General features: G+C 37.8%; 1 protein-coding gene across 1 annotated transcript; it reads left to right on the forward strand.

Annotated features, from left to right (window-relative positions):
• Positions 1-10,261: 10,261 nt before the first annotated feature.
• Positions 10,262-26,142, forward strand: LOC100752864 (bile salt sulfotransferase 1-like). Its single transcript, XM_027431294.2, has 6 exons — positions 10,262-10,394; positions 11,905-12,113; positions 13,742-13,868; positions 17,429-17,523; positions 23,043-23,220; positions 26,030-26,142. The coding sequence occupies exons 1-6, from the start codon at positions 10,262-10,264 to the stop codon at positions 26,140-26,142; spliced, it is 855 nt and encodes a 284-aa protein (XP_027287095.1).
• The last annotated feature ends 666 nt before the right edge of the window (positions 26,143-26,808 follow it).

The raw sequence follows: 26,808 nt of genomic DNA on the forward strand, positions 1-26,808 counted from the left end.
TCCCTAAAGAAAGAAATTGAAGATGATACCAGAAAATGGAAAGACTCCCATGTTCTTGGTTAGGTAAAATCAAAATAATAAAATTGGCAATGTTAGCAAAATCAATCTACAGATTCAATTCAATCTCCATCAAAATCCCAGCATAATTCCTCACAGACCTTGAAAGAATAATACTCAACTTCATATGAAAAAAAAAACAGAATACTTAAGCAGTACTTTGTGATAAAGAAACTTCTGGATACATCACCATTCCTGACATAAAGATCCAGTATAGATATACAGTCATAAAACAGCTTGATAATGGCATGAAAGCAGACAGTTGGGTCAAAAGATTTGAGTTGAAGATGTTGATATCAATACACACCTATGGAAACCTGATTTTTAACAAAGAAGCCAAAATGGTAAAATGGAAAAGAAAACCTCTTTAACAAATAATGCGGGCATAACTGGATATTAACATGCAGAAGATTGCAAATAGATCCATATCAATTTCCATACACAAAACAAAAACCCAAGTGGATCAAATACCACATGAATCCAGCTACATTGAACTTGCTAGAAAAGAAAGTGGGGAGTAACTTGGAATGCATTGGAACAGGAGACAACTACCAAAATATGATACCAGGAGCACAGACACTGAGATCACATAATCAATAAATGGGACCTACTGAAACTGAAAAGCACTACAAGGCAAAAGACACTATCAATAAGACAAAATGACAGTCTTCAGAATGGGAAATAGAATAAGCACAAGTGATAGTTATCATGGCCTCAACAGTGTCTTCAGCATCGAGACTGCTTGCCTTGCTCTCAGAAGTTTACATGTAAAAAGGTATTTGAATGAACACAGGTCTGAAGAGTGCTGTGTTCACTAGGGATAGTGCAGTAATTAGGGTGCCATTTCACAGGACATGTCAAATAAGGTAATGGTACATATATTGCATAGGGGTGACTTTGATTTAAACTCAAGGACAAAGTAAACTTATAATCTTTACTGTTTAATGCACCTTCCCATGCTTTAAGAGGGAAAAATCACTTGCTAATTTCCACAAATTAGTCTGAACTGAATTGCCAAATTGCAAGAGAGAGCCTGACATCCCAACTCCATGCCACTGAATAGATTCATTAGAAATAGAATCAATTTCCACAGTTCCATTCAAAGGATGCCCTTATCACTTTAGATGTTGTCTCGACTTGCAGGACGTCAACCTGGGGCAAGAGAGTCAGGAATAGGGAATGGGGACAAGAGACACAGAAAGAACGACCACAAGACAGGATTCTGATCAAGTGGCAAACTTTACTTTTCTCAGGCTAACTTATATAATCAGGATATGGGGAGGGGAAGAATGGCTTGTTTGCACACCAGGTGTTAGTAATAGGCAGGATATTAGGAAGCCACAAAAAGCATGTTTGGCAGGGTAAAGAGTTTATGAGTAAGAGGTCCTGGAAGGGGTTGCCTAGGTGAATGAGCCGGTGAGTGGAGGACTAGGTTAAGTTGTTTCTTTTCTTGAGCTGAGGTTCTAAGGAGCTGCTATGTAAAGGTTAACTATGTGGCCTGCCAAGCATGGCCTAGGATCTCATGCCAAGCCCTGAGATTCGGCTCCCAACATATTCCCCCTTCCTTGTATAAAAAGAACTGGCCAAATTTCTCAGCAGAGGAGGATAGAGGCCTGGCCCCAGTTGGAGAATCTATGTGGATTTTATACAGACATTTTTCTCTGGGACAGCTTATTGGAGCCATCTGAAAGGCAGGACTGTCCCAATGCCTTTTGTGGGGGTGGGGAAGCTTTAGGACATCGACCCCATTGCACACAGGCATATTCCTCAGAAGACGAGGTCTCCTTGCAGTACCATCTAGGTCTGCACCTCTGAAGCTGGCCGTAGGAAATTGGGTAGGTATTGGACCAGGACAGCCTTAGTGGCAGAGTCCACTTGTTGCTTGACAAAGGCCACAAGTCGATTAAAGGTCCAAAGGCCAAAGGAAAATAATAAGAGGAGCCCTATCAAAGGTCAAAGGAGGGAAGGGAGGAGAGTGGTTAGCCATGGGAAAGTAGTAGGAAGGGATAGAAGGAAGCAAAAAGGAGTAACAGGGGGTTATTTTCCCATATGAGTGACGTCAGCCAAGCCAATCGTCGAGTCGGTGTCATTGAGCTCATTTTCAGGGGATGTGTAGAATGGGTTGATTGGGCCATTGGACAGCAGTGTCGGAGACACAGAACCATCAGCATGTGTTCAGACATACAGCCATCTTCTCCTGACATTGAAGTTACATCACAACAGAACGATATTGAAAACACTGTACTTGCTGTAGAGCCAGAAACCGAAACTGCAGCAGCAGAAATAATTACTGAATGGATAGAGAAAATGTGATACATTTACACAATGGAGTACTACTCAGCAGAAAAAAAACAATGGAATCTTGAAATTTGCAGGAAAATGGATGGAACTTGAAGAAACCATTCCGATCGAGGTAACCCAATCACAAAAAGACAAACATGATATGTACTCACTCATATAGGATTTTAAACATAGAGTAAGGAATTACCAGCCTACAGTACACACTGCCAGAGAAACTAGTAAACATAGAGGACTCTAAAAGAGACAAACTTTGTCCCCCGGAGAAGGGGAAAGGGTCACGATCCCCTGAGCAAATTGAGAGCATAGGAAGAGGGGGAGGGAGCAATGAGAATGAGAAGGGGAGAAGAGGAAGGATGCAGAGGTCATGAGGGAGCAGAAAGGTTGAGTCAGGTGTAGATTAGAAGAAAGGATATGCTATAGGTAGGATTTTAGTTGAAGGGGTTGTAGGCGAGGAGGGGAGGGAGAAGGGAACTGGGATTGTCATGTAATTCAATCATGTTTGTAACTCAAATTAAAAAAAGAAAAAAGAAAAAAATCCCAGAAGCTACATGAAAAAAACCAGGCAGGGTGTGCACACTTGTAACCCCAATATTGGGGGGGGAAAGAGGATAGATGACACCACATTACATAAGTGTATATGTCATAAGCATTGATGGCATAGGCAATGATATAACCTAGGCTGTCAAGAAGGAATGGCTGAACAATAAAATGTTGATGTCATGGGAAAAATATTGCTTGTATGTGTGATTATTCAGAATCCCTGTAAGGTGACTTATGTTATAATGTGCAAAACAAATGTTTCACATTACTTGAAAGAAAATCAGGGACATTATCAGTTTTAATTTGTATCAGTTTACCCATTGTACCCATTGCATACAATACATGTGTAATTACAGAATAATTCTCTTCAGAACCCAAAGTGGATGCCTGTTGAAACCCAGACTATGTATCAATAAAATGATGTGTATATTGGTTTTCCAACTAGTGCTAAATAAAATACACTTATTGGCTAAATTTCATTTCTTTGTGTACCTTTAGGATTATTTCCTGTAGGCAAATGAATTTGATTTCATAAAGAACAAGTAGGCCCAAGTTTTTGTTGTAGTTTCATAGATAATAAAGTTAATTCTGCATTATCATGAACAAGTTCAGCTCTTTATATATCTAATACAAACTTTTCTGCATATTGAGAATTAGTAATTTTTGAGACTCATTGAATCCTAATAAAACCACTAGAGCATCATATAATTCTGAATTTGATTTTGTAGTTGAAACACATGAACCTTGAATTAATTTATTAATGTTTCCTGCATAATAACAAGACATTCCTAATTCAAACCCACTGGTATAAAATCAAAGAGCACCAAAAATAGGTGATATTTTCCCTCTCATAGAGAACTATACATTCTGTTGTTTTTATAGATTTAATTAATTTAATTTTGGGATGTTTGTTGTTGATTTCTCCTAAGTAAATACCATAGTCTCCTAACCAGTCATCCTTAATAAACACTAGTCATAATTTTACCATTAGTGTTGGATACTACAATTTCAAATGGAGCCCCATTCTAGACAACTGACAGTGTCTTATCCTTCCTTTTATGATTAGTGCTAATACTTTCCACGTAGGTTTTAAAATGTTCACTCTGCTTGATGGCTAAAATGTCCATTAAAAATAATATCATCCATTTACATAATAATTCAAGTAGGGGAATTGGTAGAAAACAAAATCATTTGACCCCTTTGCTCATCATTCCTCCCTCTCTGCAACTGTGTTCCAGGGTTCAGCTCAGTGTTTGCCTGTGGGTGTCTGTTTCTGCTTCCATCAGCCACTGGATGGAGGCTCTAGGATGGCACATGAGGTAGTCATCAATCTCACTATCAGAGAAGGGCTTTTAAGGTAGCCCCTCGACTATTGCTTAGATTCTTACTTGTGGTCAACCCTGTAGATCTTTGGACATCTCCCTAGTGCCTGATTTCTCATTAAACCTCTAAGACTCCGTCTATTATGGTATCTCTTTTCTTGCTCTCCTCTAGAGAAACCCACAGAAACAGCTAACCTGAACAAGAGGTTTCTCATGGACCCCAGACTGATAGCTGGGAAACCAGCAAAGGACTGTCCCAGACTCCCTGAATGAGGATGTTAGTTTGGAGGTCTGGCTAATCTATGGGGCTTCTGGTAGTGGATCAGTATTTATCCCTGGTACATAAATGGACTTTGGCAACCCATTCCACATAGAGGGATACTCTCTCAGCCTAGACACACCAGGAAGGGTCTAGGCCCTGCTCCAAATGATATGACAGACTTTGAAGATTCCCCCATGGAAGGCCTTACCATTCCTAGGGAGCAAAAAGGGAATGGGATTGCAGGTTGGTGGAGTCAGGGGAGGCAGAGAGGGGAAGGGAACTGGGATTGACATGAAAATTAAGCTTGTTTTTAAATTTAAAAAAGAAAAAGGATATAAAAAAGAAGAAATAATTAAAATGAACTCAAGGTATAGATCTAATTGATCTGGATATTCCTTTTGTAATTTTTTTTCCTTTCTGGTCAGTTCTATCTCTGATTCAGCTGTTAGATATCACACACGATGTGAATCTGAATTACCATGCAAAATTTGAAATAAATTACTTAATTCTGGAGTAGTTAGTCAAATAGTGGGTCATATCCAATTACTATTTCCCAATAATATTTGAAAATCTTTAAGAGTTTGCAATTGTTCTATCCTGATCTTAACCTTTTGAGGTTGAATTTTCTCTTGACTTAATTTAAATTGTAAATAGTCTACAGAAATCCCTCTCCATAACATCTCAAGTGAAATTAGTAATCCCCAATGAATAATTTTTCTTCTGCTTCATTAAACACACTTTCCATGGTATCTGTATTAGAAGCATCCAACAAAATATCATCCATTTAATGGTAAGTAATGGATTGATAAAATTGTTTATGATCATTTACAGTGGTTGAGGCACAAAAATTGACATTAAGTTGGACTGTTTAACGTTTCTCGTGTAAGAACTTTTCCCTAGTGTCTCTTTACAGGCTGGGAATTATAAGTAAGCATAGTAAAAGCAAATCTCTATCTTGTTCTTGTAAAGGGATAGTAAAGGAAAATGCATAAATGAATTACTATAATAGGTCAATCTTTAGGTAATCAAGAGGGTAAAGAATTCCAGGCTGTGAATATTCCATAGGTTGAATCACTTTATTAACAGCTCTTAAATTAGCTAACGTTTTCCGTTTTCCAGATTTCATTTTATTTCAAATATGGGAGAATTCCCAGAACTAGCAGTTTCCTCAATGTGTTTAGCATCTCACTGATTCTTCACTAGCTCCTCAAGTGCCTGCAATTTTTCTTTAGTTAGGGGCCACTGCTCCACACAAACATGCCTACTAGCTAACCATTTTAAAGGTAGAGCAATTAGTATTCTACAAGTGGCCCCTACTACAACTTTGGGTTGCTGCTGAACAACCTGTATGGCCTTTCATTTTCTCAATGCCATTTATTTGTCATTTCAACAATGGCTTCTCATCACTGATAACAACATATCTAAATACCTTTATTCCAGGTCTTCCAAACCCACCTTCCTACATTTTGGTGCTGCTTTATCTTTGGAATATGAGAGTAATAGAAATTGATAAACTCTACCACTAGCTTCTATTGGCACCGTCTTTTTTTACATAATCCACAATTTAATTTGTCCTTTCTAATCTTCAATTATAATTCCTGGGAGTACCATAAGTCTACAAGACATTAATCTACTGCTTCCAAAATTATCTCCATTTTCCCTGAGGTTAAGAGTGCCATATACCCTAGTGGCTATTTTACAACAAGTAATTTATAGAGACAATGTAAGTTTATTAATCTCAGCCAAATATAAGCTAGCAGTACTGGAAGAAGCATGTGTTCAACCTCTTATACAGAGTCACCATTCTCGATTAATTTCTTGATGAGTTATTCCATTGCTGACAGGATTAAATGGCTCATATTTTTTATCCCCTTTGCCAGGTTCCACTGTGGAAAAGATAACATGCATATCTCTCACTGGTTTACATTAACTAATCCAATATGATTAATCTTAGACTCTTTCATCTAAAGGAAGAAGAGTAGATTCCAGAGTCTTGATCCTTCATATTTGCTTTACTCTAAAACATTTTTATTTTCCTCTGAGACAAAATTCGCCTCTGCCAACTGGCAATTCTTTGCTAGAATAACCTTCTTCTTACCTTTTCCACATAAGATGGGGCCTTTTTTACTCTTCATTTTGTAGCATCTCCAAAGCATTGAGAATTAATTTACAGAAAGACCAGATCTCTCATAGTACAGTTTCTCTACTTTGATGAGCCTTCCTCAAAGATCATAACACTTTTGACACTGTCAATATTAATTAAACAGAAATAGTTGCCTGAAAACAATATCAATGCCACTTAATCAGTACTAAAATCCCATTGAGCTGTTTTTCTTTCGTTTTTCAATACATTTCCTTTTGAAAAGTATTTTAGCAACTGTACATATTTCTCTGCCTGAAATGGGAAATTCCTTATGTCAATGCCCAATCTTATCATCTCCCTTACATGTGAATGTACTTCACCTCAGGCATGGAGCATCGGGAACACACATTTTTGAGCCACACAGGTTGTGTGCCAAATGTCAGTAACTGCTTCAGGTGAGATGACTGAAAAAGGAAAGACATTGAAGGATGCACTAAAAATTGGAAGATGCAAGGAGAACAATCACAGTGAATTGAAGCCTGAGTAACCCTGGAACAGGTATTTTATTATTGTTTTAGAAAGTCAATTTCCATGTACCAGAACCTTTGGTCTGATCTAGGAGTTGTCAGAAAGAACACGTTATCTAAGAAGCTGTTGGCAATTAAAATACTTCCTTGTTTGCCTTGAGTGTCTTGTTACTGAAGTCATTCAGGAAAATATGCTGAAGCTCTGATAATAAAAGCAACTCCATAAATGTCAGATAAGAAACACTGCTTATTTGCAAAAAAAAGTACTTCAAAGCCAAGTACACTATAGCACTCGAGTATGTGACTGGTACAATGGTCCAATAAATGTTCCACAGTAGCCTGTGTCTGTTGTGATGTGACTTGCTACTTCAAGATTCTCTGCCTTAACTTCCACACAATGGTAGGCTGTGTAGTATAACTATGAGGCAAACCAACCCTTTCCCTTTAGGTTCATTTTCTTGGGGCATATTAACACAGTACATGAAATGAAATTAAGGCAGGTTGTTGGATCTGAGTCAATGCTCACACTCAGCAACCAATGGCCAAGAGGAAAATAAGACTGATACTGTCAGACACTAACTTGAATGAGAACTTCAAAAGGGACCTTAGCACAGACACCCAGAGAATGAGGAACGTGTGGATTGATGAGAAAGATGGGCATACACAAGAGAAAATTGCTGACAGAGGGGAGAGAACCTGCCCTGAGGAAAGATTTGTGCTGCACTTCTTCCTCTCATCCAGAGATTTAGCAAGCTGGAGAAGATATGGAAGACAGGCTTTAGGGTTAATGCTGTCTTTTCAGATTGGTGGCTCTCTGAATCCTACACAATTGCTTCTTCTTGGGCAATTTGTGTTCCAAAGCAACTTAGGTTACATGTTCTGGCCTCAAAGATAGGAAAGCTTTAATACTCTGTGGTAAGACATTAAGGAAGAACACCGACTGTCACCAGGACTAATGAGAGCTCAGTGTGGTATTGGAACTGTGAGATGGGAAAGCCATGAGCAGCGGAGATACCATTACAAAAACAAGCAGCCAAAGGCTGCTGAAGTTATTCAGATTGAAGTTATTCAGAGATTATTCTGCAGCATTTCTGAGCCTGAGTTCATGACCCCAAGTTAGAAATGCAGTAACTAGTGGTAGGATCGTGAAATGTGACTTCATTTAAAGTGTTTTCTAATACACTTTAGTTTTCAGATTGGTTTCAAATGTGAAAAAAAATGTGAGAGTTCATATGAAATCTTGTCACATACCATTATTTTTTATTATCATGGAGTGTGTTTTGAGGAGCTCACATTGCCTTTGCTTCACTGGATGACCCCACCCTCCCTCTCCTCCTCCAGTGCCTCCCTTCCTTGCCCATATTTGTGATCTTCACTTAGGTGTGTGTGTGTGTGTGTGTGTGTGTGTGTGTGTGTGTGTGTAGGATGGGATTTCCCCTCTTGAAGCATATGACTGTGTCTTTATCTCTGATCACAAACTTATTATGGGTGTTCAATTTTTTTCAAACCCTAGGAACAAGGAAAGATATTCTTTCATACCAAAGTTATTATGACACCACGAAGCGCTATTTGAGGGTAATGTTATGATTGCAGCTATAGCAAACTATGCAGGTTGTAGCATCTCTTTAGATGTGGAGAAGTAAACTTTAGAATATTATGTTTCCATATGGCTTTTCAAAACATGTTTAGTAACAATAATGGGAAACACCAGGCATATAATCATATACATATATATATGTATATATATATATATGTGTGTGTGTGTGTGTGTGTGTGTGTGTGTGTGTGTGTGTGTGTGTGTGTGTAGAGAATCATGTGTTTTGTTTTTCCATATAAAGTTGAGAATTATTCTTTCAAGATCTGTGAAGGATTATGCTTGGATGTTGATGGAGATTGCATTGAATCTGTAGATTGCTTTTGGCAAGATTTCCATGTTTACTATGTTGATCCTACCTATTCAAGAACATGGGAGATGGTTCCAATTTCTGATATTTCTTTAATTTCTTTCTTTAAAGACTCAAAATTCTTAAGATGCAGGTCTTTCCGATTTTTGGTTAGTGTTACCCCAGGGTATTTCGTGTTGTTTATGGCAATTGTAAAGGGTGACTAATGATGGTTTCTTAAACTAGTATACACTCTAGATGTTTTCTAAATGCCTGTCTTTAGAAACACAGGTATAGTTCTCAGCCCTCATTAAACCATCTCACAACTGGACAAAATGCAGAGAATAATTGACAGAATGGTGCCCAACCCCAACAGATATATCTGCAATGAATCTCTTCAACACAAGGCTTGCGAAAAACCAAAGAGGATTAGAAAAAAGACCCCCGAGGCATAGGATCCCTGATGATAATGTATAACCCCTAGACTTGACAAGGAAATACACCTATTTCCTTGCAATTGCATATTTATACTAAAGAACCAGCAAAATGGCACTTAGAAGGATGAGTAAATTCTATATGGCCTTACGCTTAGATGAAGGAATATGGCAAGGCACTGGAAGCCAATACACAAAGAATCATCTGCCTTAGGGGGGAAATCACATATCGGTTGTCCAGTCACAAGAGCTCAGCTCAGAATGCATTCACATACACACATAGATAAATGGACTCTTAGGTTATATGTACATGGGATCATGTACAAGTATCAATGAAAAATAAAGAAGAGATCATAAATATGAGAAAGGGAGGCTGACATTGTTAGAGTAGAGGGAGAGTGGGAAATATACAGAGCAATTAAGGCAGTAAGACCTTCTCATAAAAGACCACTACTCTTATAAAAGAATTGTACATGTTAAAATTTTGTATGATCCCTGTTATATACACATTTCAAGCCATTCTGAAACTTAAAATACATTAGAACACATTTTAAATTATGTCCCATTTCTATGTCCTAATACTTGTAACTGAGTTTCTAGTTTGGGGCCATGAACTCAGGCTCACAAATACTACAGAATGACCTCTGAATGAGTTCACAGTTGCCTAATAGAACAACCTTTGCCTGGTTGTTACAAAATATATTCTCTGTACCAGTATCTAGTTTTACAATGAGCTATGGAATGTTAATGATTTATTTGTCTACATTATAAATTATATTGCTTTGATTTGCTCTAAGTGGAACAGTTGGCTACAGCTGGAATCCTAACAGCAACCACAAAGAGCTCTTCACCATGACGGACTACTGTTGGTTTGAAGGAATACCTTTCCCTGTTCTAGGGTTTCAAAAAGAAATACTTAAAGAAATTCGTCATAAGTTTGTGATCGGAGATGAAGACACAATCATACTGACTTATCCTAAATCAGGTAAGGAAAATCAGTAAAAGTGATCGTGTGTTGTATGAGGAAGATTAAGGCTTTAATTCTCATTCATTTGGGTGATAAATGGGGTGTTCTCTATATATGATATTTAAAATGCTTTGTGAGCATGGAGAGTTCTGTCTAAGTGCATTTCCACTCAAATGAAGACGTTTTGACTGGTCTGTGTGGGTGGAGGATAAGTTGAAGCAAAATAGCACTGGAAGTGGATACGAAGGCAGACCAAGACATTGTTGTGTCTCTGTGTGGAAGAGAGAGTGGAAGAGAGAGGATGATAAGAATGAACTGAAGAAATAGCAACAAGAGAAATGGCGTGGATGAAAGAATATGGGACAGAGAGGACACTGTCAGGTAGGATAACTGCCATGAAACTCAGGTAATGGACAGACTCTCACAACACAAGGAACCAAAAGGAGGCATCATGGGTGTTGGGAAAGAGCTGTTCGGTGAGTGGCAGAGGCACTGAATATTAGATAAGTATTAGGTGGCTGTGTAGTATGAATAACAAAAACCCAGAGACAGATATTGGGGTTCAAGCTGAAGATCAGAAAGGCAAAGCAGCCAGCTAGTAGCTCTTAACTCTACCAAAGCTGAAATGAAGATCCTGTTGTCCTTTGGACAGGAAACTGAATCTTTCATGAGACCCTTTGCTTTTTCCTTATATACCTTGCTAGTGATAGGCTTAGAGTTACTCATTTAGACCGATTCACTCTAGTGTAGCACAGGGTGGTTTTGGACTCACAGAGATCCATTTATCTCTGCCTTCAGAGTTCAGAAATTAAAGGTGTGTAAAACACTTCCTGACATCTATGGCTAACTAGTGTGACTTGATTTAACTTTTGATCCCAGTCAAGCATTATTAATTGTAAACAATACATTGCCACATTGCTGACATCAAAAGTTCAATGACATGGAAAAGTCAAGGGCATTGGAATGCGTGAAAAAGATTCAGAAATAAGCCCCGAGAAAGACAATAGAGAAATATCCATTGACAAATGAGCATGTAAAAAGAAATAGAGGTCTGTGCGGTAACTAGATGCAACATGATTAATAGACCTTAAAGAGAAGCTATACTCATACATTCACTGCAGCATGGATGTATCTCAGCAGCATTTTGTTTAATAAATGGAGCCAGACAGATTCCACGAATGGACTGCTGGGCAATATCTGACAGAGTAGAATTCTCTGCACAAAAATGTAGAATGATGATGGCCCAGGATGCATGGAAGATCAGTAGGCAGGTGGAGTGTACTGAGTACAGCGTCTCAGTTTTTCCAATTTAAGCACTGGGAATGTAGACAAGGCATATACTTTGTACCATTTTTACACCTTTGTACCATACTTTGTACCATACTTTACACCATTTTAAACTGTGGCCACCACATGTTTGTGTCCTTGAAAGCAGCTTCTGTATAAATTGTATGAGCACGTATTCTACTTGATGCTTTCTCACAAATAATTTTCAAGTGAGTTACCATATCTCTTCCTTCTTGTTCAGGAACTAACTGGCTGATTGAGACTGTCTGCTTGATTCAGAAAAAGGGGAATCCAGAGTGGGTCCAATCTGTGCCTTTCTGGGAACGCTCACCCTGGGTAGAAACAGAAATCGGATATCAAGCATTAATCAATAAGGAAGGACCACGACTGATCTCCTCACACCTCCCCTTCCATCTTTTTCCCAGATCTTTCTTCAGTTCCAAGGCCAAGGTCAGTGTCCCTTGGTTGAGGAATCTTGACCAAATCCTCACTGATGGGTCCTACAGCTCTGCCTGATGTTCAGTTTGATTGTGGAGGTTGTGGGGGGGGGGATCTGGGATTCTCATGCAATAGGGGATGCCTGTGTGTCCCCTCCTCAGAATACAACAGTGTACCATGATGTCAACCACCACATAGTGATCCTGAGCTGATATATGAGACGATGTTAAATATCAACACCATCATAAAGTAAACTATATGTACAAGGCAAGCAGAGTTCAAACTCGCATGTTCAGTTAATACAAAATTCTGCTGCCATCAAAGTCAATTAGCTAATTTTGGTTTTACATAAACCCAATGGCTATAGGGTGAATTACTCAAGGCACGGTTGCCCTATGGGAAGCAGGCAGAACAGGCACCATTGGTTTAGTCATGGACATTGCTCAAAGGACATGGGTCACTGTATCCACTGTGACTTGCTGTGTCAAGCTGTCTGCTGAGAACAGTAGAAATGAGATACACCTATGTCACTGATAGATGATCCCCAGTGGGATTAGAGCTAGCCAGATTCTGATCTATCTTGGCATCTTGTTAGTAAGAAAGTTCTTTGGAAATGCACCCACTCCAGAAACTAAAAATATTTTATGCTTAAACTACAAAGGCAAACTTAGAGAAATTATCTCTCTTGAAATTATCACAATCAAGTTGTGTCCTATCTGTTTGTCATATCTAGATTTTGCAAACTCTTAGCTGGAGACATTGACCTGAGGACAAGAATTCTACAATAATGTCACAAACAGTATTGGTACAAAATATAGATCTTATTTTATTAAAATTATTAGTCATTTTCAATTTATTTATTTAAGTTTTGAAATTATAATTACAAATATCATTTATCCTTCCTCTTCCTCCATGCAAGCTTACCCCCACATGCCCCTACTTGGTCTCTTTTAAATTTATGGTCTCTTCTTTCATTAATTGCTGTTACCTGTACACGATCTACATATTTCTCAATATGTAAATACAAGTTGCATAGTATATGCAAGGTTACTTGAATGCCTATTTTCAGATCTGAGGATTTAACAAGGTATAACCCATTGCTATGATTTCACAGGGGAAGTCAATCCCTCTGACTCTAAATTTCTTCATTGCCTGAAGGTGTTGGTGTTCACCATTTGGCAATGACAGACTGGCTTTATGTTCTGCACCATTATTCTTTTGAGACTCATATTTGAAAGTTGCACTTATAGAAACCAATTGGTTTTCCATATTGCAGACAAATTTAACACACTACCCATTGCTCATTGTAAGCACATCTTCCTTTCACAGCAGATACATGGTCTTTTACTCTGTAATATATTAATCTTTACAACTGTGGAATCAATCTTGGATTTTTGTTATAATCGTTTTGTTTTTAAGGTATTAGTGATCTCAACCTGTTTACTGTTCCTTAATTGTAAAGCAAATAAATTTGTTTAAAGGGATTCTGACTATAAACATTTTATACCTAATATATATTTTGTCCAAGTATAACTAAGTGTTTTTAGAAACTTTTGGACATTTGGTTGACATTTCATATAACTTGTGCTAGTTAAAATGTGGGAAATGTCCATATTGACTTTTATGTCTTTTCATTTAAGATGATATATGTCCTCAGAAATCCAAGAGATGTTCTTGTGTCTGGTTATTTTTTCTGGAATAAGACCAATCTTGCCAAGAATACAGATTCACTGAGAACTTACTTTGAATGGTTTCTCAAAGGAAAGGGTGAGTGTCCTATTTAATATAGGTTTTTGGGGAGGCTCAGAGTCATTTTAGGACAAGGTGAGATATAACTTAGTCTGGCCTTGAACACTCTACATAGTCAGGGAAGACCTTGAAGCTCTTTTTTTATCCCAATCTTTTTATTAGTTCAAATTGGAAACAAGGCTGCTTCACATGGCAATCCCTTCTCCCTCTCCCTCTGCACCTCTCCCACTCCCCAACAGCCCCCCAAACCTTCCCCCCCTCAGCTCCTCAGGGAGGGTAAGGCCCTCCATGTAGGATCCCCAATGTCTGTCATATCAATCTGGGCAGGGCGTAGGCCCTACCACAAGCGTCCATGCTGAGAGAGCATCCCTCCACGTGGAATGGGCTCCCAAAGTCCTTCCTTGAAGCTCTTATTATTCTGAATCTCCCTCTTGAGTTCTTGGACTACAAATACCTACTGTCATGTCCTGTTAGCATAATGTTGGGACTCAAGCTCATAATATCAAGAATGTTATTTAACTTGACTACATTCCTGGACTTTAATATATTCTGTAGTCTACACTTGGTTCCCTAATATCCCTCTACCTTCAAATACTCTGTGGCTCTATCCAAGGATCATCACCATTTTGAATGTAATATTGAAGTCATCCTGTTATCACAGACCACCACATAACAGGGCACATCCACAGCTTACCCCATGACACAACATCCTGGTAACAATGGTGTATCTGGTCTTTCCAGTAATCATTTGCGGTGATACATGAGAAATTCTCCAAATAGACACTAAAATTTGAACACTTGTTTCCCTCTTGATGGCACTGTTTCAGAAGATTTATGAGGCCAACCCTGTAGGAAGAAGTATATCATTGAGTGTGAGCTTTGAGAGGTTTTTAAATTATTTTAATTAAATTTGTTCATTTATTTTATATCCTGATCACAATTTTCTCTCCCTCTTCTCATCCCATTCCTTCCTCCCACCACCCCTCCAACCCATTCCCAATTCACACATCGGTTTCTGTTCAGTAAGGGTCATGCCTCAGCATGGGCATCAACAAAGCTTGGCATATCAAGTTCAATTAGAACTAAACTCCTCTGCTCCTATTAAGCCTGGTCAATGCAACATATGATCAGTAATATGTTCTCAAAAGTCAGTCAAAGCAATACAGGCAGACCTTGTTTCCACCCCTAGGATTCCCACAAGTAGAACAATCTACACAACAGTCCCAAATCTGTAAAGACCCTAAGTCAGTTCTATGCAGACACCCTAGCTGCTTTTATTCTTCAAAGATTGGTTTGAGTATCTGGGAGGTATTCCTTAATTTGAATTTCGTATGTAATTTGTACTTTCGAAATTTCAGACCTTGTGTAAATTACATTCTGATTGTTGAAACCATTCACCCTCTCTAAACAGCCTCTCATTTCTTCTAAAACTCATTTGCTACAATTTTCGTTTAAAACTTTATGGATGTTTACTTGTGGACCATTTCATTAAATCCAGATTAGGATCACCTGTGGGATTGAGGGGTGTGTAGTACCCATTGAAACCTAGTTGTCACTTGCAGGGAGTAGTAGGATCTCATGTGTTCATACAGGTTTGCACTCCCACCAACAATAGAGGAGCGTTCCTCTGTCTCCACATACTCTTCAGAATAAACTGTCATTGGTGATTTTGATTTTCACCATTCTACCTAGTGTAAGATGTTATCTCAAAGTTGTTTTAGGTTGTATTTCCCTGATGGATAAGGATGTTGAGCACTCTTAAGTGTCTTTCAGCCATTTTAGATTCTTCTGTTGAGAATTCTCTACTTAGTTTGGCACACCAGTTTATTTCTTTTTTCCTATTTATTTTTGTTTTTATTAGAAAGAAAATTTTTTTACATGTCAATCCCAGGTCTCTCTATCTCTGCACTCCTCCCTGGTCCCGCAACTAATACTCTACCTATCCCATATCCTCTCTGTTCTGCAGGGAGGGTGAGGTCTTCCATACGTTGTCTTCAATCTATGGGGCTCCTTCTAGAATCAGTACTTTTCCCTATGGTAGGAATGGACTCAGGGAGCCCATCCCACATGGAGGCATACTCCCTGAGCCTAGACACAATGGGGTGGGTCTAGGCCCTATCCCAAAGGATATTACAGACTTTGATGACCCCCTACAGAAGGCCTTACCCTCCCTGGGGAGCAGAAAGCTTATGGGATAGGTAAGGTGTTAGTTTGGAGGACAGGGAAGGAGGGAAGGGAGAGGGACCTTGGATTAACATGTAAAATAATCTTCTTTCTATTTAAAATAATAAATAAATAAAAATGATTTCATTAACCATAAGTTTCTATGGCCTTGCATATTGTCTGAATATCCATGTATAAAATCTTGTCACTTTCTCTCTCTTCCTCCATCCCTCATCGACCATTTCCCATTTCTTTTTCTCTCCCTCTCAATCAGATGACTAATTCCCCTCAATCTGCTCACTGATTTGATTATTAATGGTGTCATGCAAATTTAATGCATAACTTTATTTGATTCACCTCATTCAAGGGGTCTGGAACACTCCTATGGTGGTTTCCAAGCCAAGTCTGAGGTTCAAGAACAACCCCTTGTTCAGGTCAGCAGTTTCTGTGGATTTCTCCAACCTGGTCATGACCCCTTTTCTCAACACTCCACCCTCTCTGCAATTGGATTCCAGGAGTTCAGCTCAGGGTTTAGCTGTGGGTGTCTGCTTCTGCTTCCATCAGCTACTGGAGGAAGGCTCTAGGATGACATATAAATTAATCATCAGTTTCATCATTGAATAAGGCCATTTAGGCTAGCTTGTCCTCTATTGCTTTAATTGTTATTTGGGGTCAAACTTGTAGATCTCTGGATGTTTCCACAATGCCAGATAAATCTAAACTTTTATATATGAAAAACACTCATCCATCTCTATTTTTAGTCCTCATGATGCATACCCATGCACCCCATTGTTCAAAAGATGTCCATATCAGCAAGGTGATGGAAGATATATGCACAAGGAATAATCAACCTAATTGATCCTTGACCCATCCTTACAAGAAAGGCACAACTCATGGGCTGCTTTATTCTTGTTCCTTCTCATCAATGAGTCCCTCACTCACATATGTGCCCTTCTAAATTTTGGACTTTTTCTCCAGATTTTTCTCCTCAAAGGTAGTAACAATAACATATTAAGCTAAAGTTAATTCATATTTATACTTTAATTTCAGCTATGAAGCATACTGAAAGCCATGAACACATCTCTCAAGATGAAAATTAAAGAACCTTAGCTAACTTAACTTCTGGGTCACAATTGGTTTCTGAATCATTAATCTAAGCCACAGACCATATCTTGCTTTTACCTATATTAGTTTTTCCATTAAGTTTTGCTTCCTGGTGGACTGCTATCCTGAAATTTTCTTACCACCTGCTGATCCTGTGACATGGCCACCAGCAAATGGTCACATTCAGTACTGTAAATACTGGTTTGATTTTTCATAGTAATACTATCTTCCAATTGCAGAAAAGCAAAGACTATCAGGCAGACTTCACTTTCACTGTTTGTAGTCAACACTTTCTTTCCCCTTTTACACAGTGCCATATGGATCATGGTTTGAGCACACTCGTGGCTGGCTGTCCATGAGAGAAAGTGAAAACTTCCTGCTACTGTGCTATGAAGACTTTAAAAAGGTAACTGCCATTCTTACAACAACCACACAGCCTCTCACCAACTCACCCCATACAGAACCACACATTCCTCCATACCCTCACTCCACATACATTGTCAGGAGTAGGCTCATGGAGAGTTCCTAAAAGTGAGATTATGCCCTATGTCCCCTTTTGACCTGCATCTGGCATTACCTATCCAGCCTACTTGTCCATCACCCTCTTCTTCCCTACCCTATTCCACCCTGAGTTAGGGTGGAATATCTCACAATTGTGATACAGACTTTTTATAAAAAATTCTGTTCATGCAACTCATCCCATACATCTCATAACCTAGTTGTTAGTGACAAATGGGCAAATCATGGTCATTCCACTCTTGTGCCCAAATGTATTTCATTATCCTTTGATCACAAGAAGAAGAAGAAAGATATGAAATTCACCTCTGAATACTGGGAGTGTGCAAATGCTGGAGTCACATGAACAGTACTGTGTGAGATTCAAATCTGACCAAGTGTGTACAGGATGTAGCCAATTGGGGAGGATGTAGTCCTGTTTTGTTCACTACAGAGGCTCTGCATGGTGGACTAGAATACACTGGAGATTTCAAAAGTTTTATTGAAGAATATAAAAATGTTTCAATATTACATAATGGCATATGTCTATATAAACTGGTAGGCTACACACTTATCTGATTAAGGTAGGTTTATTTTAATTGAAATGCCCCACTGAAGGCTAGAAATATGGTAAAGTACTGTGTGTGACTCAAATATCTCTTATTTTAAAATTTAAAAAATATCTTGGCGGGGTGCTGTATGACTCTAAACCTAGACCTTGGAGATAGAGACAGATTCAAGGATTCTCTGTCATGCTTGGTTGTATGGTAGTCTTGAGGTCATCCTTGGATTTAAGAGACATTATTTCAAAGGATCATTAAGAAAATGATTTTTAAATTCATATTTTACTGTATTTTCATGTAGTCAAAAAATTCTTTCTATAATGGTGGAAATATAATGTAATAAAACATGTAAGGTCAAAAATATTCTTATTTAATCAGCAGCTCAAAAGTTTAAGTGGTTCAGAAGTTATGGGTGAAAGGCACATTGTAGGGAGACACTGTAGCCCTGCCTCCTAGGAGCCGCTAAAGGTGTGCTTGGCCTCACCCAATCAATAGTACATCATTTACATATCACAGAAAAGATATCAGTTTTACTTTTAACTGTGCAAGAAAATTACACTAAGCACACAATCTGTCAGAAAAACACTAGCTCATCTTTAGAATTGTTAAAAAAGTTAGTTAAGAAGGATAAGAAACAGCCTCATAGCTATTATTTATCTTATAGAAATAGACTCTGATGTTGATGAAGTTTTCTGATAGCTGTGCATTCTTTAGTTTTGTTTTTATTTTTCTTATTATATTTTTAGTATTTAAAACATTTTTAAATTTAATATTATTATGTTCATATTATTTCCCTCCCATGATTCCTTCCACATCTTATACCCCTCCTGACCCACCTAACCTTAAACTCTGTCTCAACAAACAGAAATATAAACTAATACAACAACACTGCCCAAAATAGTAAAACACTGATACAGAAAACAGTTAATCCACTTAGCTGTAACCAAATAAAGGACACATGCATACAAAACTCTGGAGTCTATTATATATTGGTCAAGTAACCATGACCATGAAGACTTCCCTGGGATGGTTGGTATACCCAGTGACACTGCATTGGAGAAAACTGATTTTTCCTCTCCTAGCAGGTATAAATAGCAGATCAGCTGCTAACATTTACCCTAGTGCCTATATTTTCATTCATTCTTATAAAAATATATAATAAAATAAGATACAACATGATGAAACAATATTTTCACCTCAAAATTGAACAAGACAAACCAACAGAAATAGAACAGTGTAAGAAAAGGCCCAAGTAGAGAACCACATGTTCACACATTTAAGAAACCCAAAAACCACTAAGCTGGAAACCTTATTAATAAGAAGGTAGTATAGAAAAGTGGTATACACTGGTGTGTCACTATGCATACTGCTCCAGTCTGTGGGTTCATACTACCTTTGATCATGGTGATAGGGAGGACCTCATTTTTTGTGTGTCACTTCCCTCCTCTCTCACTCTTTTTTATAAACAGAACAAATTTTTATTTTGGTTGATGATTTTATTTGGATGTAATAATAGATAAGTAGTTCTAAATTTGGTGAGTTCTTTCAAAGTATGCATGTGTTATTTCAAAGACATGATCTTCAAATTGGATGCAACAACACAAACAACTTTTCAAGAAGAAATGTTATTAATCCAGTAGTTATGGTTTGGGAGAGTATAATCTTTAGATTTATTTTAGAAAATAGTTCAGACAATTAGAAAGCCATGAAATCAGCAAATCAACTTTCAAAGTATGTATTTGAATATGTGAACTTTAATAAGTAGAAACAACAGAGATTATTTCTGCACACTGAAAAATAGGGTGATTATTATTACTAGAATTCTGAGGCATTTGTTGTTTTAGAATTCTAATCCAACAAAACTGTTACAGGTGCCATGAAAAGTGAACAGCTTGCTGCTGATTTTTAGGAGTGGCAAGAGTTTCAAAAAACAGAACTTCATTTGCTGCAATCTGGTGGGGATGATTGGTTATTGTTTTGTGACTGAATATATGTGGGAATTCCACCATTTTCCTTTGAATATAGGTATAGTGGAGGTGGCTGATAGCAAGGCTATCATCCTTAAGCAACCATGCCGTAACCACTACTTAAAATTATTAGTTGAATAGGGTTATTTCTTGTAGTTTCTAGGGACATTTCAACATTGGTCTTAACCAATGGATAATTTTTTTTCAATGATATTAACTGAAAATGATGATTTATCATTTTACATTAGGGTTATCACTTGGTATTTGTGAGTGTCTGACTCCAGGACCAGAGCCATTTACAGATACAAAAACCAATGGATTCTCAAGTCCATTATATAAATTGACACACTGTCCTGCAACTTACATACATTATATATATTTTAAATCATTTCTAAATTACTTATAAGACATATAATTAATACAAAACAATGGTTGAACTGTATTTTAGAGAAAATGACACAAAAATCTATACATTCATTTTCTACTTTCCTATCTATTTTTATCCTTTTTATGTAATTTTTTATTAGTTTAAACTAGAAACAAGCATATTTCACATGTCAATCCCTTCCCCTTCCCTCTCCCCTCCCGCCCTCCTCCCAACATCAACCTACCCCACACCCCACCCACCCTCCACTCACCAGGCAGGGTAAGAAACCAGACAGGGGCTCCCCAAAGTCCACCATATCATCCTGGGCCAGGCCTAGTCCCTCCCCATGTGTCCAGGCTGAGAGTGCATCCCTTCATGTGGGATGGTCTTTAAGTTGTTTTGACACCAGGGAAAAATACTAATCTAATACCAGGGGCCCCCTAGAGTGCAGAGGCCTCCTAATTGATATCCATGTTCAGGGGTCTGGATCCGTCCTATACTGGCCTCTGAGACAGCAGGCTGGGGTCCATGTGTTCCCACTTGTACAGGCCAGCTGATTCTGTGGGTTTCACCAGCTTCATACCAACCCCTTTGATCTTCATTCCTCCATCTCTTAAACTAGGTCCCAGAGTTCAATTCAGTATATAGCTGTGGGTGTCTGCCTCTGCTTCCATCAGCCACTGGATGAGGGCTCTAGGATGGCAGAAAGAGTAGTCATCAATTTCATCATAGGGGAAGGGCATTTAGGTTATCCTCTCCACCATTGCTTAGATTGTCGGTTCGTGTCATCCTTGTAGGTCTCTGGAAAACTCCCTAGTGCCAGATCTATCCTCAGACCTATAATGGCTCCCTCTAATATGGTAACTCTCATCCTGCTCTCCTCTATTTGCCCCAATTCAATATTTCTGCTCCTCCATTTCCTCCTCTCCCCTCCTCTTCTCCCTTACTCTCATGCTCCTAATTAGCTTAGGAGTTACTGTCTCTTCCCATTCCTGGGGTCCATTTATCCCTTAGAGTCCTTCATGTTTCCTAGTTTCTTTGGTGAAGAGGATTATAGGCTGGCAATCCTTTGCTCTATGTCTAAAATTCATATATGAATAAGTACATACCATGTTTGTCTTTTTGTGACTGGGATACCTCACTCAGGATGGTTTCTTCTAGTTCAATCCATTTGCCTGCGAATTTCAAGATTCCGTTGCTTTTTTATTTATTTATTTATTTATTTATTTATTTATTTATTTATTGCTGAGTAGTACTCCATTGTTTAAATGTACCACATTTTCTCTATCCATTCTTGAGTTGAAGGGCATCTAGGTTGCTTCCAGGTTCTGGCTATTACAAACAATGCTGCTATGAACATGGTTGAACATATGTCCTTGTTGTGTGAATGTGCAGTATTTGGGTATATGCCCAAGAGAGGAATTGCTGGGTCTTGAGGTAGACTGATTCCCATTTTTCTGAGTAACCACGATCTAATTTCCAAAGTAGTCTTACAAGTTCGCAGGAGTGTTCTTTTTTCTCCGCATCCTCTCCAGCATAGGTTGTCATTGATATTTTTTATTTTAGCCATTCTGACAGGTGTGAGGTGGTATGTCAGAGTTGTTTTGAGTTGCATTTCTCTGATGGTCAAGGATTTGGAGCACTTTCTTAAGTGTCTTTCAGCCATTTCAGATTTTCTATTTAGAATACTCTATTTAGTTCTGAACACCAATTTTTAATTTCATTGTTTGGTGTTGTGGTGGCTAGCTTCATGAGTACATTGTATATTTTGGATATCAGCCCTCTGTCAGATATGGGGTAGGTGAATGTGGAACTCTACTCTCGTTCTTATACTATTTCGTTTTATCTAAACAGTTGTCTGTGCTCTAAAGGGAGGGATTTGTTGAACACACATCATTGAGGACTGATTATTCAAAAGTATTTCACTGTGTACTATGTGTCTGTGGGTCTCTATATTTATTCCCAACTGCTTTGGAAGAAAGCTTCTCTGATGATGGCTGAATAAGCACTAATCTCGGCTGAGGACAGGCTATAGCAGGAGTTTTGATATAAAACTACTGATGACATTGACCATTGGACTTGTAAGAATGGAGGGAGAGCTGAGATCTGCAGTAAGCCTACCTGATTTCCTAGTTAGACTGGCCTGTGTGTTCTCAGAAAGTGCCTTCTGGAACTCAGGTCTAGGACAAAGCAATGGGTAGAGAAAGGGAACTTTGGAGGTTACAATCTATGTGAACCATTTTAGACAGACAAATATGGAGGAGGGAAACTGCTGCATATTCTACACAGAACTGTCAATGAGACTAGAAGACTGGAATTGGGCGAGCAAATTGAGAGGTAAAGACCTGCATTTAACCTACCTGCTTCCATACCCAGCTTTACCTATGGGTTCCCAATGAATGCTTTCTTGTTTTATGGTGCCATTACTCTTTTCATGTCCCCTTTTTTATCATCCATCCATAGTCCATATCTCTGCATGTGTTCGCTCAGATGTTTCCTTTTCTACCTACATTTTTGTTTCTTCTTCATTTAGGACCCAAGGAGATCAATAGAGAAGATCTGTGACTTCCTAGAAAAGAAATTAGATCCAGAGGAGCTAGATATGGTCCTCAAGTACAGCTCTTTCCATGTCATGAAAGAAAACAAAATGTCAAATTTTAGTCTCATCAACGAAGGTATGGTAAATGAAGGTTTTGTCTTCATGAGAAAAGGTGAGGAAATTTTCTAATTTCAAAATATGTCAGAATATTTAGAGGGTTTGTTGTTTCAAGAAAACGCTAAGAAAGAGTTGGGAATGTTCCATAATTCATTGCATATCAAATCATAGTTTCTCAAAGACCTTTTGGGGGAATTTTAGATGGTGATCATATGGGCTTCAAGAATTCTGGAAAAAATGATTTGTTCTGGAAGAGAACTTAAAGAATGTAGACTGCCATGCCCAATACTTTCTATGGTAAAAAAAATGGTAGATATATTACAATGAGGCTTTGTAAGACTCACTGTGTCTTAGACCTCAACTGTAAATAAAATGTTTCATGTATGGGACCAAAGATATATTTGGAATGATAACCACAGAAAACATTTCCATTCACAGCTAGAAAAGATGAATGTGTCAAACAATGCTGACCCTCACTATAAAGACTAGGTGAAATTTTCACCAGTGTTACAATCTGATGGTATTAGTCAACATAAATTTGGATTGCTTCAGGCTAAGTGCTATTCTATTTTTACTGTGTTGTCCCTCTTGCAATGGGAATATCCGTCTTATCAATGTGTGTGCTCCATCTCTATGCTGGGAGCACATGTGGTTGTGGTTTAATAACTCTAACATTGAGGAAGATAATAATGAAGCTGACAGTAGCTATGTATATTAGAATGACCTATCTTTAAAAACTTGACAATCTTATAGTCATATCGATTCATGGTATTTTATTTGAGTATGCTTTATCAATAATTTCCATTTAATTATGAATATTTTATGTCTTCTTTTATAATAACATGGGATTTGAAGTTAACTTTATGATACAGAAAATGTAATGTGATAAGGAAAAACATGACTTCTATTGTCAGGCTTTTTGGCTTGACATCTAAATCCAAAATTATCATTTGGGGTAATATCTCAAGTAATAATTTTCCTCATCCACAAAATGGGGAAAAGGCCAGTACCTTCTTCACACATTCACAAATGCTTTCAAAAATTAAATATTGAGTATGTGCTATATTTCTGGGAGGATTCCATAGTGAAGACTTTGATGTTACTAGAAACATTTTACTTTTCAAATATAGTAGATAGATATTTCAGGCTCTTATACAAATAGGAAATGTGTCAAAATGAGCAAGGATGGGGGCTTCAGAGTTCCAGATGGAAGGATGAAAGAAGAAGAGATCACAGTGTCATTTATAAGAGAAGGAAAGTACAAGAAGTGACAATTTGGAGAACGTCAACACTCTAGGGTGAAGAAACACACAATGCAATGTGAACAATTACACAATTTGACATCTCTATGTCAAAAACAAAGACATACTAGCATGGAGGGATAAGAGTCAATGTTTGGTAAAAGGTATGGCAAAAATATCATGTAGATCTTCACCAAACACCACATTGACTGAAACAGATATTTTTAGATGTTCTTGGATGGCAGTAGCTGGTTCTCCTGCGTGTCATGGAAGGATAACATGATTAGCAAGTATCTCACAAAAGTGTGTATCTCCAGCTTCAATGATCTCATACCCAAAACTGCCTGAGGCTCCTGTATTCATGTTCACCCACACACACACAATTAAAATTAATGATAAAAGACATTTCAAAAGTTCCTTGCATACTTTGCAGAACTTTTGTAAATAAAAACTAAAATGTCCATTTTTGGTTGTGAGCCTAACCTTTAACGACTGAGCCATCTCCAGCTGAGATTACAGAGATGAAAATCTGTCAGCACCCTAAAGAAGAGAAATAATATGGCTGATAGGAAATACATAAGATGAAAGATGGAAAGAAGAAGTTACTGTGTTTGTTTTCACAATGATTGCTTTGGCTCATTTATTAAATAATTTGAGAAATCATTAGATAACGCTTTATTGAAAAGTAATAAGTTCTAGAGTAATGGAAACACACAAACCAGGCATAAAGAGCTATTGCTTCAATGCAAATAGCAAGACATGAATTATGAATGTGTAATTTGTGATATGAGAAAATGTTTGAAAGTATATATACGCTGCGTATGTAACTCAGGAGGGATAGCATGTCTTTTCATGTTTCAAAGAAAAGATTGTAAGTTTTAAAGTTTCAGAGAAAAGTCTGTTGTCAGACATAAACAAGACAGCATTTAAAATTCGTGTGAATAATTTGGGATTTATTAGTTTTTGAACTAAATCATAAGCTACAAGAAATGGAAATAGCATGCTACTTCTCACTCCCACCTCCCAAGGAGACTACGGCATGAGAAAAAGAGAAAACTGTCATTGATGGTTTGATGGACATATTATTAGTCTGTTTGTTTTTATACATCCTTAGTATGGAATTTGAGCTTTTGGGTTGTCACAAAAATAATTGTAATGTAAACCATTTTTCATCTTAGCTAACTTTAAAAAATGAATATTCTGAACAAATAAATGTGTCTGGTTTTAATCTTTAAAAATATACTACAATATAAAAAGAGCAATTGAAATCCGCTTGGATAATTGACATAAGAAACTCCATTGGGTTGGACAGTGTGATGGAAGCAGGTGTAGGGGATGTAGGAATAACCTGGATATGCAAAACTTAGAGCCCGTTTTGATGCTGTTAGACTGTATAGTTGGTATGCTGGGATAAAAGAAGTTAAGACATTATTTCCTCACAGCTACAAGTCAGTTAGCATATTATTTCTAGGCATAAGGTATTTTCTCCAGGAAGTCACTGGCAGTTCCACTATTAATTGTGTGGTCCTTGTTAAGCAGATGCTAAGAACATGTGAAGGAAGAAATGAGACCAGCGTTGGGATCATCATTAACCCATTTATGTGTCTGCTTCACATTTTCTAGGTACAACTGGGGACTGGAAGAATCACTTTACAGAAGAGCAAGTTGAAGCCTTTGACAAAGTATTCCAAGAAAATATGGCTGGTTTTCCTCCAGGGCTTTTTCCATGGGAATAACTTCTTAAAACATTTAAATCATATATGGACAGACAAGTTTATTACCCTGTACTTGTACATGTGAATGACTGCATGTGGTCATAGAATAAATCCTGTTACTGAATTGTGGAGTTTTGTTTTTTAAGATATTAGTAGTAGCATTAGAAATAGTGGTAGAAGTACTGGATTAATGGTAGTTGTAAGGTGTGTGTATGTGGGTGCCTGCATGTGTGTGTGTGTGTGTGTGTGTGTGTGTGTGTGTGTGTGTATTTCTTCATGGAACAGTAGAGTTCATCTGTCCCTTCAGAGTTGCAGTTACGTGTTCTGTAATGCTCCTGATTGGGGTCCAAGGAACCGAACTCAGATTCTCTACAAGGTTAGTTCAGTGCTACAGACCTCTGAATCATCTCTCCAGCCCTGAAATTTAGAGTTTGAGTCATTAAATATTTGCTTCCTTTATTACTGCTTTGCTATACATTATCAGGCAACACCAATAGGTTGCTTGGAATTTCAGCTTTAAAACAGACCTTGTAATATTTTAAACATAAAATACAGTATAAGAAACTAATTTTTCCTCTATGACATTTGGGAAAAAATAAATTGTATTAAATTCATTGATCTTGAATCCTTATTCAAATAACCTGTGGCGTCAGACATTTATAATCTAACAGGTCTGCTCACTATATT

Source organism: Cricetulus griseus, chromosome 9 (genome assembly GCF_003668045.3).
Source record: "Cricetulus griseus strain 17A/GY chromosome 9, alternate assembly CriGri-PICRH-1.0, whole genome shotgun sequence".
NCBI lineage: Eukaryota > Metazoa > Chordata > Mammalia > Rodentia > Cricetidae > Cricetulus > Cricetulus griseus.

What these genes read in the sequence shown, in the direction of transcription:
- LOC100752864 (XM_027431294.2), top strand. Translation starts at nt 10,262, where the DNA reads ATGACGGACTACTGTTGGTTTGAAGGAATACCTTTCCCTGTTCTAGGG. An exon ending in GCTATGAAGACTTTAAAAAG is followed by an intron (nt 17,524 to 23,042) that starts GTAACTGCCATT and finishes TTCTTCATTTAG; the next exon opens with GACCCAAGGAGATCAATAGA. An exon ending in TTTTGTCTTCATGAGAAAAG is followed by an intron (nt 23,221 to 26,029) that starts GTGAGGAAATTT and finishes CACATTTTCTAG; the next exon opens with GTACAACTGGGGACTGGAAG.